The sequence below is a fragment of the Filicampus tigris genome, chromosome 6 (genome assembly GCF_054856515.1).
Source record: "Filicampus tigris isolate MCC_2025a chromosome 6, RoL_Ftig_1.0, whole genome shotgun sequence".
Lineage (NCBI taxonomy): Eukaryota > Metazoa > Chordata > Actinopteri > Syngnathiformes > Syngnathidae > Filicampus > Filicampus tigris.
In genome coordinates, this window is record NC_141222.1 from 20,327,839 (window position 1) to 20,343,656 (window position 15,818).

The 15,818-nt window shown below is 44.3% G+C and overlaps 1 protein-coding gene across 5 annotated transcripts in view; it reads left to right on the forward strand.

Moving 5' to 3' along the window:
* LOC147146173 (caskin-1-like) overlaps window positions 1-15,818 on the forward strand; it is a 38,577-nt gene that overhangs the window by 20,393 nt on the left and 2,366 nt on the right. The window contains exons 11-21 of one of the 5 annotated variants that reach the window (XM_086033422.1): window positions 1,751-2,047; window positions 3,439-3,537; window positions 4,490-4,674; window positions 5,284-5,365; window positions 6,638-6,705; window positions 9,958-10,065; window positions 10,579-10,680; window positions 10,859-10,997; window positions 11,622-12,367; window positions 13,291-13,912; window positions 15,001-15,520. In XM_086033422.1, the coding sequence (XP_085889548.1) occupies window positions 1,751-2,047; window positions 3,439-3,537; window positions 4,490-4,674; window positions 5,284-5,365; window positions 6,638-6,705; window positions 9,958-10,065; window positions 10,579-10,680; window positions 10,859-10,997; window positions 11,622-12,367; window positions 13,291-13,912; window positions 15,001-15,520 (2,968 nt within the window). Of the gene's footprint in view, window positions 1-1,750; window positions 2,048-3,438; window positions 3,538-4,489; window positions 4,675-5,283; window positions 5,366-6,637; window positions 6,706-9,957; window positions 10,066-10,578; window positions 10,681-10,858; window positions 10,998-11,621; window positions 12,425-13,290; window positions 13,913-15,000; window positions 15,521-15,818 lie in introns of all 5 variants that reach the window. The other 4 variants (XM_086033420.1, XM_086033419.1, XM_086033423.1 and 1 more) reach the window with 4 other exon arrangements.

Here is a 15,818-nt window from a genome sequence, read left to right on the forward strand (position 1 = left end):
AATGTAAATATGCTCGGTCGCTCACATCAAAGAAGAACATACTTTGCTCTGTCCAAAGGCGAAATTCTCCCCCAAATTTTGGTGGCACTCGCAACTCAACAACATTTTGTAAAGGTTCCTGTCTGTTTGTGTGCGAAGATTTACTGACACAATTATTCCCTGCGGCTTCATCGCATGTCAAAAAAAAAAAAGTCTATTCTTGGTCTTGAGATCATGTGACAAGTGTGCTCACATGAGGAGGGAGCCCTGTGCGATGCTTTGTGACAAAGGCCGCTGTTACGCATGCTTGTGCTGCTTGTTCACGCGTCACTTTTGTCATGGGAAAAAGCATTTATCTCCATATATGTACACTCCTGTTCCAAAATTTGGTGGTCACTTAATTGTCCTTATTTTTTTAAAGAAAAGCACAGTTGATGTTTTTTTAACCATATTAACAATTTCTGGCCCCCGTTTCTCATGGAAACGCTTGTTGGAGGTTTGTTTGTGTGTTTTTAAAAAAAAGATGTTTTTTCCCCAAATGCATTTATAATGGGCATAAATATTTTGCCTTTCTTTCATCAATCCCTATCCCTTGCGAATAGCTGTGGTCCGCTGTACATACTGTAGCATACGGACCAAGTGCCGACTTTAATATTGAGAAGCCGAAAGTAATTGAAAAGATGGCGCTCAAGCGTTACTTTTATATTTTAGTAGGGCCTGAGCACAAAACAGCGAATAAGTGAGTGTTTCAGTGAATATGATCTATTTTTTTTATATTAACAAACGTGTACCGGTAATCTGTGAGCAGTGAATCGCAAATATTTGAGGGAACACTGAACGATAATAATAATGATAATTTAACTATGTTCCTCCATCTATGCCAGCGACTTATAGTGACAGACAGAATAATGAAATACTCTTCCACAAAATAAAGGAAGGTACAATTCCCCCAGGTGTCACCAACATGGTGCCCACGGACACTCGTTCGCCTCTGATGGCCACGAGTAGCAAATACATTTTTTTTTTAAAATAGCTCGAAAAAATGGGACATTATGATTTCCTAGGAACGTTTTGAGACTGATCATTTGGAAATGTTAGCACAGATTTTTTAGCAAGACATTTTCATATTGATAACCTTGTAAAAAAAAAAATAAGAGTGGAATCTTCACATAGCGATAGTAATTAATTATGACATATAATTTGAGCACATTTATTATTTCAGATGCCTGCAGTATATAAAACTGTAGCCGTTCACATTAATCATTATCCAAGAAGCATCTCTGACTTTCAAAAAGGTTGATAACCCCCCTCAACTGTGTGTCCGTAGTTGCGTCGTGTTCAGCTAAACAGACCCACATTTCCAAGAAAACTGACATAATATCGTCATTATTTCAGTCTGTATACGTTTTGTGACATTTTAGTTTGGTGGGATGTGCCATCAGTTGTTTCTGACATGGCATTGCAGCAAGTGACCCTCAACTGTTGAAATAATGAGTATGTACTGACACAAAGTCACACAATGTGGAAATACATGCTTTTCACTATATTTGCTTTCATGCTAGCGGTCCTTCTATTTGACCTTATATGAGTATAATCCCTGTGGATATATGGATATGTTCTTTTCTCATACATTCTCTTCTGATGAATTCTTACTTTCTTATTTTTTATTTTTTTTAAGTGGACTGACGAGTTGTCGTGTTGTGTTGTTGTTGTTGTTGTTTTTGCATCTCTTTTTTGCACCCTCCTCATCATCCTCCTGGCTCGAGCCCAGGCCTGTCCCCCTCCCAGCAGTGCCACACGCTGCTACTGCGCAGGCCCAACCCTTGTCCCGTTGGCTCGCTCAACGGACACTCGTACCCCCCCTCCAAGGTTCTCCCCCTGCACCTGCCCTCCCCTCCTACCCCCCACCCCAACGCGCAATCCCTCCCTCGCTTCTCCTCGTTCGGGTACGTGCCTCTTCCCATCTCTCCGCCTTCTCTCTCCACTCCTCCACCTCCGCCTCCTCCTCTGTCTACTCCTCCTCCTCCTCCTCCTCTCTCCACTTCTCAGGAGCAGCAAAGTCAGACAGGTACATACAGTAGTACACTTCATAGTAAAATTTTAAGATTTATTCTTAGTCAATATGACACGCACTTCATTGCTGTACGATTTTTAGGTCAAGGTTGTCCAAACTTTTCTCAGAGTGCCACACCACTTTCTGATCGTGAAACATGTTAAAAAAAACGAAACCTTTTTTTGGTGTTGTTCCTTTCATAAAAGTAGAAAACACAACTCAAAATGGTTGGAGTTGCAACGTTTACTGGAAATGTACTCGATTATCAAATTAAGCCATAATCATTTTGAGAATCGATTAATCATTTAGATACTTTGTTTCATTTAAAATTACCCAAATCCTCGGAATTCCATCTCTCAACAGTAAATATTCTTAGATTCTTGTAGCCCTCCATGAAAGCAGACTGATTACACTAGGCAACAATTAGAAGAAGAAAAAAAAGTTAGATTTTTATGTTGATTAAAAATCAAATTGGAATACTGTTTCCAGTAAGACTGTATAGTAAGAATAGCTGATTACAATTGGACTCATCTACAGCTACATGGCAACTTGTTTGAGCAGTCACAATTGTGACAGCGCGGTGAGAGCCTGAGGTGTGTACATCCCAATATGTCAATCCTCCATATAGCCAACAGAGGTGATCAAAATATTGGGAACAGTGTACTTCTATACTACAGCAAACTACAACCATAATAATGGGCACATTTTAAAATGAATACCTCTTTGATAAAGTCAGTCAAACTGATTAGTATGTTTTGTAGATTTTGATTGTGAAAGTGTACCTAATGAAGTGTCCGGTGAGTACGCAACACAAGCAGCCAGACTGTGTTTAAGAATTTTTAGAAGTACAATTTGTTGGCTAGACAGCAACATATACAGTAGCAACAAAAAGTGATATGTGAACCCTTTGGAATAACCTGGATTTCTGTATGGATTAGTCGCCAGAAAATGTGGTTTAATCCTGATCTCACGATTGGTACAAAAGGCAAAACAAAGTGCGTGGGCTACCATACAACATTCACAGTGCAGTGTGCAAAAAGTATGTAAACTCCTCAGATAATGACTTCTTCATGAGATAATTGGTGACAGCAGTCAGCCAACCTTGACTCAAATTAATGTGATGAGATTGCAGTTGTCGGTTAAAGCTGCCCTGCCCTCATACTTTTTCCGCCCTGCATTGTGAATGTGTCAATGTTGTGTTCAATAAAAAAATCATGAAGGCATGTTCAGTAATTGTTTGTGTGGTATGAGTGAAGGCAGACTATGAGCAAAAAGCAGATCATATGTAATGACCAATTAAAATAGGCCATTCCTAAAGGGTTCACATGCTTGCTCTTGCAGAGTAGAAAGAACGTTATCGGAAATTTGTTTGGTCATAAGTGTGTCTCCTTTTGCGTGTGTGATAGGTTCCCGGACCACCGAGTTGAGTCCCCAGGGTTCTCCCACTTTGGGCCAGCAGAGCAGCACAAGTGAGGACATCTGGGTACTGCGAAAACCGCTTGCAGGTAACATGAGAGTGTGTGTCTGATAAAAAAATAAAATAAAAAAACAACTCCATGCATGCTGTGTCTTTCGCAGTGGTGGGAGGTAACTACAATACTTTGTTCAGGTACTTTGAAAACAGATTATCTGTACTTTCTACACATTGCTTTGTCAAAATAGGCTTGTTAGTATTTCAACTTCTGCAGATGGAGACATGGCATAAAAAAAGGCAAACAGATCATCAAGAGAGGTCTTGATTGAGAATCTTGAGGTCTATAGACATGGAGGAATGGGAAGCAGGGAGCATTAGCAATGACAGCAACATATTTGGAGAATCTGTGTCTTCAATTTATCGAATTTCCCACATGGGATGAATAAAATACTTATCTTTTACCAGCCTAAAAATAACACCAGCTTCTGGTGTTCAAAATTATCCGTCTTATCTGAAAACACATATCGTTAGCCTCATAGCTTAACTGCCCAAGTCGTTTTTAGCTTACTGTTAGAATATTGTGAAATAATTATTTTGTCTTGTGTTCCGAAAACTTTTAAATGTGATTTTGGCAATTATGCTATTTGGCTAACAACATTAAAGTAAAGGCCCCCCCTCCTCCACCACTTGTGCCATCAAAATGGATATTGTACAACTCAGTTCACAATGTTAGCAAAGCATACATATCTAGCCGGTGCTAGCTAGCTGTTAAACAAGAACATTGCAAACGTATCATGTTTTTTTTTTTTTTATTATTCTCACTACAAGTACTTAGCAAATGTCTAAAAGGCGGAAATCAATTTGTCCACAAAGAAGGATTCCCCCCCTCTCATCGCACCAATTTATCAAAAATGAATCTTGTACATAATTGACAGTAAAAACAAAACACTTTATTACTCTTTACCTTTTGTGCTTAAATTTCAGAGTCTATATTTTTTAACTTCTCCTGAAGTGTGAACACTTTTGCCACCTCTGGTCTCTAGGTGGCGAACGCAGCGGCAGCGTGGGCAGCCTCGGAAGCGCCCGGTCGTCGAGCAGCCTGCAGGGCTCGGGGAACACGCATGTATTGACCACGCCAGCGCCCAGTCCTCATCCAGCACCGACGCCGGGAGTCAACACGCACGGCCTTAACGCTCCGGGCCTGAATGCTCAAGCTGAGGGGGTCAAGGTACAAGATGCCTTTGTTAGCTATGTGTGCGTGCGTGTGTGTGTGTGTGTGTTTAATTGCAACTATTCACAGTGAAAATTTAATACACAGACCTGACATTACATTAGCTACATTGCACAAAAATGTATTCCGTAAAATAATTTAACACTTAACATGAAAATTAAAGTCCAATGTATATACATTACGACAACATTACGTCTGTCATCGCTAACATAAGGTATTGTATCGATGTTTGCAAATTAATTGTACCATCGCTACTTAGTCATTTGCTTTATTGTTTAAAAAAAAAGGACAACACGTAATAAACATATTCATACGCGAGCTACCGATTGTGACAACTGACGCTCAACGCAGACTGGCTAACGGGTTAGCCACTTAGCTGCTAGCCAACTCTACGCTCTCATTCATTGGCACCCACGTCACTCACCGGCCAGGCCCTGTCTTTTAAACCCATACGCACTCAAAGTCACAGATACTTCAGTTGCCAATTCTAAAGTTGTACCTTGTCTGTCACGCTTATTGTGGCTTTGATGCACTTATTTTGAGGGCCTGTGCTTATGTGTGTGGATATTGAGCATGAGTGTTTGTGTGTCCCTTGTCTTCTTTTAGCTTCTGGCCACAGTCCTGTCCCAGTCGGTAAAAGCCAAGGAGCATCTCTTGGAGCAGTCGCAGTCCATTGAGCAATCAACGAGTAAGAGCCAAAACATCACGCAAATGCAGCACGAGCAGTATTTCCCATTGTCGTTGTTCAAAGTCAGCTCTGACAAGCGGTGATTCCTAAATGGAACGCTTAACGTCTGATTTGATTAAACACACCCATTCAGAGGGATCAAAATATTTCACACAAGTACAAGACGTTCCGAAAGAGAATGTCACACAGTGATGTGGGTCGCGTTTGTCATCATTTGATCTCTCAAAAGGCCGTCTGTCTGTTCTAATCAGACTCGAGCTGCAGTTGAAGTGTAGATTTACAAGCAGTGCGCGAAAACAAAGACTTTGTTACCACCAAGTCAGTGGTAGTAGTCATGACATATGTTCTAAAAAAGAAATACTATTTTATCCAACATTCTCCCATTATATATTTTAAACAATCTATAAAATGTAAGAACGTATATCGTATATTTTTAGATGCAATCTACGTATGTCTACATTACAAGTTACCTGTCAAGCAGCAAATTTGCTAATTGCACGTCGCTTCTGATATGCACGTCCCTCGATAAGCTTCTTCTGCTAGTTTGCTAGTTGTTAGCAACTTTTTTTTACCCCAGAGGTGGATATTCTTCCATTGTTTCAATAAAGTAAAGGAACCAAAGGAAACAAGACAGCACGAGGCTGCGGGGGGGCCGGAGACCAGCTATGAATGTGCCCACCAGTGCACGGCAAATTGTCACCTCATCAGTCACGCATTACGTCTCAGATTGGTTGTTTTTCTTCGGATACGCTGCTTTCTTAAAAATCATCACTCGAGTTTTTTTCACTGATCATTTTCGTAATGTACCAATGTCAGGTCAGACTGAAAGTTTCAACAACTACAGTATGGCAAAATGTGATTTTTTTTTTTTAACTGCAAACCCCCCCTTTTCAATGAACATTATTATTAAGACGTTATGTTTAGCAGTATCATAAGATCAATTGTATCTGTTCAAGTGGGTCAGAGAAAAAAATTAATAAAAATGACCATGTGTTCATTTTTGTAATGAAGTCAGTCACAATAAGGTATCAGGTATCCAAATAAAAGTAATTTCAGATGACTGTTTTTTGTTGTTTTTTTTTTAAGGAAAAGTGAACCATTTTTATTTGATATTTGACATGTACAATATTTCCTTATTTGCTCAAATGTACAGCGCCTAATAGAGTGGAGGCCACAATTTAAGGAATTACCACATCTAACAGCCAAATGTATGCTTTGACTTTAATATATTTTCTCCTTTCTGTGTTTTTTTTTCCTCACCTGTACTTCAAGGCTCTTCTACTTCCACTGTTCACGAGCAGCGGCCATTCGAGCGCAAGGCCGAGGAGGACGATGGGAAAGTGAGTTTTTGGGCTGTTTTCTCGCTCCTTTGCTTAGGGACGGATGGTGTTGCGTGCATGTGGTCTCTCCGCTTTTACCTGACGATGCTCACGACGCCTCGGCCTTCCACTGTCGCCATGGGCACAGGCAGAGTGACAGACGCACGGAGGAGCCAGTCGGTTCCTTGGTGGCGTCTCTCCCCGCACTTCCACCCTCACGCTGCTGCACGATTCACCTGCCGGCCGCACTGCGTGATGTGGGAAGCTGAAGCGAGCAGGCGACACTTTCTACAAGCTTCTGTTTGTGCCGCATTGTCCTCATTGGAGGAGCTCGTTCAGCTGACACTGACATCATGCTCTGCGGCACTAAAAACATTTGTGAATGGCCCCCGTCACAAGCATGCCCCTCAGTTACGATGCATGGTGTATGTTTGATCAAGGCAATGCATTCAAGTGCCTTGTTGATGCTAATTAACCGTGCAGGGGAAATGAAAAGTGATTTCTTTTCACTTTGCTGAGCCAGCTCACCCATGTGTTCATTGACATCAGACTCCCCGAATCGAGCAGGGAGCGGTAAATGAGGGAATTATTCAGCGCGTGCGCCAAAAGCTATTTAAAGGGTCAGTTCACCCTAATTACAAAAAGCAACGAGAGCAATCTAGACATGCAGACCTTTTTTTTTTTTTTTTTTGCTCTGCTAAACATATCTGCCCCAAATTATAAGAGTTCCTTCCTTTATTCTGCCACACTTCAATCTCTGAGGATTAGCTGGACGATTTTTGTGTCCTCACTCCTCACACAGACAAGGTGACAGCCGGCGTCGCTTGGGGTGAGCTGACGTTTGAATAGTTGTTTTTCTTTGGGCAGACATTCTTGTTTTTAAATTGCACTCTCTTTGTCCAAAATCCCACATGAAGTTATCTGCTGAAGAATTGGAGATTGTTTTTCTCTCTGTTACCTGGAGAAATCCAAGTAGCATTTCAGCAGAGTTCTGCACACATCTTTCCCCCATCATCATTCTTCTGAGCCGTCCTCTTCTTGAGCACTGCAGATTGTTGTTTTAGCACTTAATGGCTTGTATTTATTTTTTTCCTTTACATCACAGCTTGCCACAGTGCGATGGCAATACGCCTTCACCCTGCTGTTAAGCGACTCCTATAGATTTGAAGATTAGCGCTTCCATGGGGGTTGCCTCCTATATCTTGTGATCTGTATTCAAGTATAGACTCATCGTCTCTTTTGTAGTCTGTCTTCGCACCTATGAAAATGTCAAATGGCAGTGAGTACAGTTCCCTGGCATGTAACGACATACTGGCTCGATGTCGTGGTGTAGGACAAGCTACCCTGTATAGCCTGCTAGTGGCAAAAGGGGGGCATTATACCCAGGAAGTTGGGTTTAGGTTTTGTTCCAACAAAGGCTAAAAACTACCAATACTGATGAGTTAAACCACCAAGTAACTAGGTTATCAGTTTAGCTGTGTTTAAAAATAATGATTTTATGACTAACATTTTCTAAAATGAAGACTGGTTGACACACTTTTTACACTTGATGTCCCAAATGATTTGGTCGTCTTCCCTGACCTCGATTTGAACCTGGATCCTTGTGTCCGAAGTCAGTGGTGTTAACCACTGACAGTTTTCTAAGAACATTGCATAAAGTTACTTCAACTTCAGTAAAATGTGGCCCATCCAATTGAGATTGTGTTCTAGAGGCGATTAATTGAATACTCTGTTCAGTGAAAATAGAAGTAGACAGGGGCAGGGTATGTTTTAAAGTAAGGATCCAAAGGTAAAGGGTTGTGTTCTCGAATCAGGCAGTGGTCTTTCGCCCTCTTTCAGATGCATATTGCAGATTCTTGAAGCATTCAGCACTGCAGCAGCATGTTGTGCTCAGCATTCTAAAAACTGGCCATAACAATGTTCTAGAATCGGGTGGTGGTATCTTGTTCTGTGTTCTAGACACAAAGCGGTGTTGTTGTTTTTCTAGAGGCAGGCAACGCTATCTTGTTTTCTGTGTTTGAGTATGCAGCACAGGAGCGGTGTGATGTGATCTTGAAGCAGGCATTACAATGTGGTGTTCACTCATCTAGAAACAGGAAAACGTGTGATGTGTACTAGTATTTAGTGCCCAGCAGAAGTACTTTCGATACTAACTTGTGTTCTAGAAGCAGACAGTGTTCTTGTTCTCTCTGTTACATATTGCAGAGTCATGAAACCGACAGTAGCCCGTTGTGTTCAACATCCTTGAAGCGGGCGGTAGAATGTTGATTTCTGGAATCAGGCGGTGTCTAGTCCTCTCTTTTTGGCACACGCATCACTATTTTTTGTTCTAGAAACAGGCACTAGATGACTAGAATGTTGCCTTTTTAGAAGGAAAATGTTTATTTCTCTAGACACATAGCAATGTATCTGCTCTAGAATCTGTCAACAGTATGTTGTGTCCTAGAACCAGAAAGTTGTATCTTGTTCTTTCCATTTTAGATGCACAACAAGGGTTCTGTGCTTCTCTATGGAAGCATGTTTGGTTCTAGAATCACACTGCGATAGCTTGTTGACTCTGTACTAGATGCAGAAAGCAGTTATGTGCTCTAGAAGCAGGGATGGTGGTTATTGCTAGGGGGGTGCATATAGCACCTGTCAGAAATCTGTGTAGCCCCAGTTGGGCCCCACCAGCATTTTATTTGATATTCTAAAATATATTTACTAATTATTTTTCTGCCCCTCTATGTATCGGTCAAGCCCCCTTTAGTCCCGGGAGAGAAAAAAATCCTGGACCGTCCCTGTCTAGAAGTAGCAGTACCATGTTGTGTTCAGCATCCTAGAAGCAGGCAGTAGAATGTTGTGTTCTTGAAGTAGATACTAGACAGTAGTATTGATTATTTTATTTTTTTTTACCTGCTCCGGAATCAGGGCACCAGTATGTTGTGTTGTAGAAGCAGAAAGTTGAATCTTCTTCTTTCCATTTTAGATGCATAACAAGGGTTTTGTGCTGTAGAGGCAGGTAGTGGAATGTGGTTTACTCAGTGCTGGCTACATGCATCACTGTCCTCTGCTCTAAAAGCTGGGACTAGCATGTTTAGTTCTAGAATCACTGGGTGATATCTTTCTGTCTCTGTTCTAGACACATACAGCAGAGTTCTGTGCTCTAGAAGTAGGCAGAAGCAAGTTGTGTTCTAGAAGCAGGCAGCGGTATAGCCTCTTTTGTTCTAGATTCACGCAGCAGTGTTTGGTGGTCTCGAAGCAGGCAGTAGCATGTTGTGTTCTGTGTTCTAGAAGCAGGCAGTAGTGGCGTGGCTGGGTGAGTTTCAGCTGCAGTTCTACACCACCCACTTCCTCACGGCGGGATATGATCTAGACACCGTTAGCCGCATGACCCCCGAGGTAAGGTCAAGACCCCTGACCCCCTCATGCCCCACCCCCTTTTGTTTGTCAAGGCTCCGCCCCAGCACAGCTCCCAAATCCACTCCCCCTTCGCCGACCCAGATGATGTCATCATGACCCTCGTGTCTCAGTCACCTGACTCCCCCCACCTTGTTCCCCACCGGTGTGAGTCCTCAGCCTCAACCAGTCGCTTCTCGTATTCTGTCGGCTACATTTACATGTCTGTGTTCTCACATGGCTGCGTACTCCCGCCTGAGCTGGTTCTGTAGCTGTCCCTGAGTGTGCCGCTGTGTGTCTACGTATGTGACCGTGTATGCATATTCAAGTTGACACAGCGGTATGATGTAAATCCCCTTCAGGGTAGGGGACACTCACTAAAGATTATCAAGACGTAATGTTCCTCTAGCAAAGCGCAACCTATGCGCAAATCTCGACTTTGCATAAAATGATTTGCATTTGAAAATGGTGCAAAGGTCGCGGTAAATTTCTGATCTTTTTTTTTTTTTTTTGAAGGACATGACGGCGATCGGGGTGATGAAGCCTGGACATCGGAAGAAGTTAATGTCAGAGATCAGCAAGCTGCCCTCGGCTGATTGGCTGCCAGAGCACAAGCCCGTAAGGATCTCACGTGTACTACACAAATTGCCAGTGAGCAAGAAATGTGGAGTTTTGGCAGCTCCACATTCATAAGCTGATTCAGACACTGCTTATTCAGTCTGTTACGAAACAACGTTAAGAGCGTTGAAATGAGCCTTTTTCATCTCACTGGGCCCGTCCGTGTGTGTGTTTGTAGGCCAATTTGGCAGATTTCCTTTCTCACTTGGGTCTCAGTCAGTACTACCAGGTCCTGGTGCAGAACGGCTATGAAAACATCGACTTCATCTCCGACATCAGCCTGGACGATCTTCAGGAGATCGGAATTTCTAAACTTGGTAAGGTGCCGCAGAGTCATTTCGGATTTTTGATAAGATCTTTTATATTGTGTCTGAATTTACTTTATGCCTGAGCTGTGAATATTGACGGAAAGTTTTGCTCATTCACTTTTTATCTTTGATTCTTGGGTCATGGGCTATTCTCTTAACCGGGGCCTTCCTATACCAGTTGGGGGAATGGAATTTTCATCGTCGGCTGTTTTCAGAACCTCACGACCCTTCGATCAAAGGATGTTTTTGACCCTTTTTCACTAGGAAATTCAATTAGAATCCTTCGGTCATAGACACCTTTTCTTGCCAGGTTTTGGGTCCTTAGATCAAAGGATGTTTTGGAGAATCAGACTTCAGGTTCTTTATTCATTGGCTATTTTCTTAAACAAATCATCACTCAGCCATTTGGGCGAGTCAAACTCGGTGTACACGCATTTTTTTAACCTATTTAATTCTAAAAGGAAAATCATAGGGTCTTTCGGTCGCGGGCCGCTTTCTTAACTTGACGATGCCTGTTGGGGAAATGAAATCCACGGTCCTTCAGTTACAAGTCGTTCTCTCTACCTCAGTATCTCTGTGCCAGTTGGAGGAATTGGAAATGTATCCATTTTCTTCCTGCGTGTCTTCACTCAGGCCACCAGAAGAAGCTGATGTTAGGAGTGAAGAGACTGAAGGACCTACAGAGAGGAAGTGTTGGTCCAGAGGTTCAACAGAGTCCCTCCACACCTCCATCCAGCCCAGGCGGCAGCAGCGTCTCGGAGCCCCGCACAGAGGCGAGGAAACAGCGGGAGGGTGGTCCTAGCCCGTTGGCGAAACCACGTCCAAGTGTCTCCCCAAATCCCCCGCACACGCCGACGCAAACTCCACCGCAAACCCCCACGCACGTCCGAAACCAGCAGGCCTCCCCTCGGGCTCGGCCGCGACCTTCCACCCAGCAGGCAACGGCGTCGGATTCGCCCGTTCCGACGCTCCGGCTACCAAGCGAGGAGGAGGAGCGACGGAGAACTCACAGTCTGATTGGCTCCGAATCAGACTCGCGCTACGCCACCGTGTGCCGCAGCAGCTCCGCGCGCAGCCCCGCAGTGGCCAACGACGTCACCGTAAATCGCAGCCAGTCGTCGGTCACGCTCCGTCCTCGGCGGAAGGGTCGGCCCCCGACGCCTCCCAAGCGATCCTGCTCTTCCATCACCGGGGCGGACGGGGAGGGAGAAGGACAAGGGGAGGGGCTTCTCGGCCTGCCAACTTTTCGAGAGCGGCGAGCCAGCGACTGCGGCAGCCTGGGGTCGGCTTTAAGAGCTCAGGAGTCGACGGGCCTGGAGAGATCAGAGGGGGCTTCCGGGAGCGTGCGCAGCCTCGCCGCCATGCTAGAGACGTCCATTGTGAGTGGAGCCAAAACCTTGCCGAGGAATCTGGGAAGCAGCACCAACTACCTGCAGGTGTTTGTGTGTTCAGTGCGGGCACTGTCTTTGTCACATAATTAACCAGGTTTCCACCAAGCACTACCGTTTGCATCAGTTGACCACCGGACGGTTTGGTATGAGTGGATCCAAGAGGTTACCAAGTGCTGGTCTCCATTTTGCCACCACACTTCTCTGTGTGGAATTAAGAACAACAATCTTCTACACAATCACCAAAATAATTTTTAAAAACGATGTGTGTTTCCCAACCTTATTTAGCCAAGGCACATATTTTACATGGGGGGAAAAAAAATCTCACAAAAAGTACATATATTGTAACCCTGCTATATCGCGGTTCATCATTCACGGCCACACTTTTTTTCGGATTTTTTTGTTTATCGTGGTTTATCACAGAAATTTGCGGTTTATAGGAATCGTTTCATTATGGGTTTTTACATTAAACGTACTGTAATGAACCCCTGGGGAACAGTAAAACAAACACAATGTAATGACTTGACCCAGGCGTTGCCTCCTTACGATCGGATTCGACTTGGTTGAATCACAACGGATTCGTTTTCCTGCAATGCAAGGGAATTACAGTAAGTACTTTGAAAACCCTTAAAAAAATTACTTTGAAAAAAGCCAATACAGTGGCGGCACGCACGATGAACTTTGATATAGCGAGGAACACTGTACACTTGTGTAATTATGATCTTGTCTGAATTTGCTCACAAATCTACTTGTGAAATAATTGAACATGTAGCTGATATATTCAAAGGAATTGAAGAAAGACACGCACAGACCAATTAAGTGAAGCTAAGCTGATGATGTCTCTAATATGCCGCGGCACAGTGGTTGGGAATCACCCATTTTATGAAATGTCTTAAAGGCCACGTCCTTTCCAGGTCAGCCCACCGACACTCCGTCGCCAGGCCGGCTCAGGCGGTCTTGGATCGGAAGAGGACGACGTCCTGAATCGACGAAGGACCATCAGCGGAGCAGAGGGCAATGAGGAGGCCGCCCCGCAACCGGCCCCGCAACGTCCGGAACCGCGACCCCGCTCCACTATCGTCTCCTCCGCTGCCGAGATCTCAGATGGCTCGGCGACTCTCCGGAGGAAACCTCGCCCTCCTTCGACGGACCCTGTATCGCCCGTGTCTCCCACGGTCGTTACCATGACTACAGGCTCGGACACCTTACGCCGGAGGCAGCGAGTGGCTGAGCAATCGGAAGGCGTTGTCCAGATAAGCAATAAACAATCAGACTCTTCCAGAGGTCCGGGCGATAGTTGCCGGCAGCAGAACGGCGGCGTGGTGCTGAGGCGGAGGCCCGTGTCGGAGGCGTCTGATAGGACGGAGAAGACGAGGGAGAGCTGTGAGTGGATGGAGGCCAGGAAGTCCCTGAAGCCACCGGTCTCACCCAAACCTTCCTCGGTGCCGCTGAGAAAGACGCAAGCTGACCCTCCAACCCCGACTCGACGGGTCCCCATACCTGGTCCCGATAGCGCTGACACTGCACAGAGTCCTGGTAAGGCATGAAGATTTTGTGATACTAAAAGACAAGATATTGGCGGGACATGCTAAAACCATCACTTAACTTTGTTGAAATAGCTTTAGGCATATTTTTTAAACTATTTTGCCAATTTACAAAATGTTTAAAGAAGTCAACCCCAATTTTTTCCTTACAATATTATGTTGTATGCGCCCCCACTAGTCTAAACACGGCATTCTGATTAATATTTGTGTTTGTGGAATATGAGTTAAGCAGCAAAATCAATCCCCTTTTTAGCCATCTCAGTTTTGACTGTTTTCTGAAGCTTAGCTGTGATTGGTTGTTACCTCAGACCCGAGCAACTGTGATGTCATTTTCAGTCGAGGGTGAGTGACAAAATGGCCGACCCCTGAGAAGGACAAAAATGGGTGGACTTTATGGCTTAACTGATATTCCACAAACGCAATATTAATCAGAATGCAGAGTTTTGACTAGTGGGCCTGCATAGAACATGTTATTGCAAAGAAAAAAAATTGGGTTTCACTTCCTCCTGAAGTTTTTTTGTTTATTTTCTCATATTTTAAAATTCTAACACAAAGTTTAGGGAGCTCCCAGGGTCATCAGCATGTCTTAAAAAGTTAAATGAAAATTTAAACAAATAAATGGCTCCCTATAGTTTTCTACAGTAAAGTTTTCCAAAATTTCAAAATAACTGAAATGTTAAACTTTCACTTATTTTTGTTTTGATGTCAAACAAAAACAAAAGGTGCAGAGAGTTCTCAGGGTCAGCAGCATCTCCTAAATGTAACTGAAAATTTAAATCAATAGTTCCCGGAAGTTAAACACAGTTGATTTTAAATTCAGATTTTTAAAAAAGGCAGATTTCAATATTTGTCAAAATGTTGAATATAATCGAGATATAATGAGTGTATCCCAAAATAATGCATTTGTTTATCATTTCAATTACATGAGAAAAGGACCTTGAAAAACAATTGCAGACTAAATCGCAATATCGAGGGAGGAAAAAAAAAAATCCCGATAATTATTTTTCCTAAATTATTTATGACCTAAACTGTGTTCATTCTTGATGTGTATGACGGCCTCTTTGTTATTTTCTATGGCAGAGACAAAGCGTGTCCCCCCTCCCGTGTCGCCCAAACCTCGCGGCCCTCCAACTGCACCCAAACCGGGCAAAGCTGGCGTAGCCTCGACCGCCGCGAGCCCCGCGGCCACCAGCCCCGCGGCCGCCTCCCCCTCCCCGGCCCCCAAACCCTCCCCGCCGCCCTCGGCCGCCCCCCTTCCCGCTCCCGACACCCCTTCCGGCCCGTCCTTGTCACCGGGACTCCCCCTTACGTCTCCCTCGCCTGCCCAGAGTCCCTCCACGCCCTCTCCTCACCCCGTCAAACCGCCGCGCTCCTCCATCGCCGGCCTCTCCATCGACCTGCTGGGAGTGCAGGAGGAAGAGGAGCGGAGGAAGGAGAGGGAGCAGAAGAAACACGAGGAGGAAGAGGAGAAGAAGTCGCTACAGAGGGAAGGGGAGGAAGAGGAGGGGGCGCAGCATCGCCTGGAGGAGACCAGCGCCTCTTTGGCTGCAGCTTTACAGGCTGTAGAGCACAAAATACAAGAGGACGATGCACAAAATGAGTAAGTATTAGATATGGGGGGGAAACTTGACAAAAAAAAACTGTTTCATGTCAGTCCTTTTTGGATGAATTGAACAAGTAGAGCAGCGCGTTGTTACAAGTGTTCTGAAATGGGCACGGCTTTAATTAGAGCCTCTGGCCTCTAAACCTCATGAGTGGCCAGAGAGGCTGATGGGAATTGCAGTTCATTTAAGGAGCAACGACAAACTTTCAATCGGGGGTCTGCAACCGGCGGCTCAAGAGCCACATCTGCCTCTTAGATCCTTCTGCTGTGGCCCCCGGTGACGCTGGAAAATAGA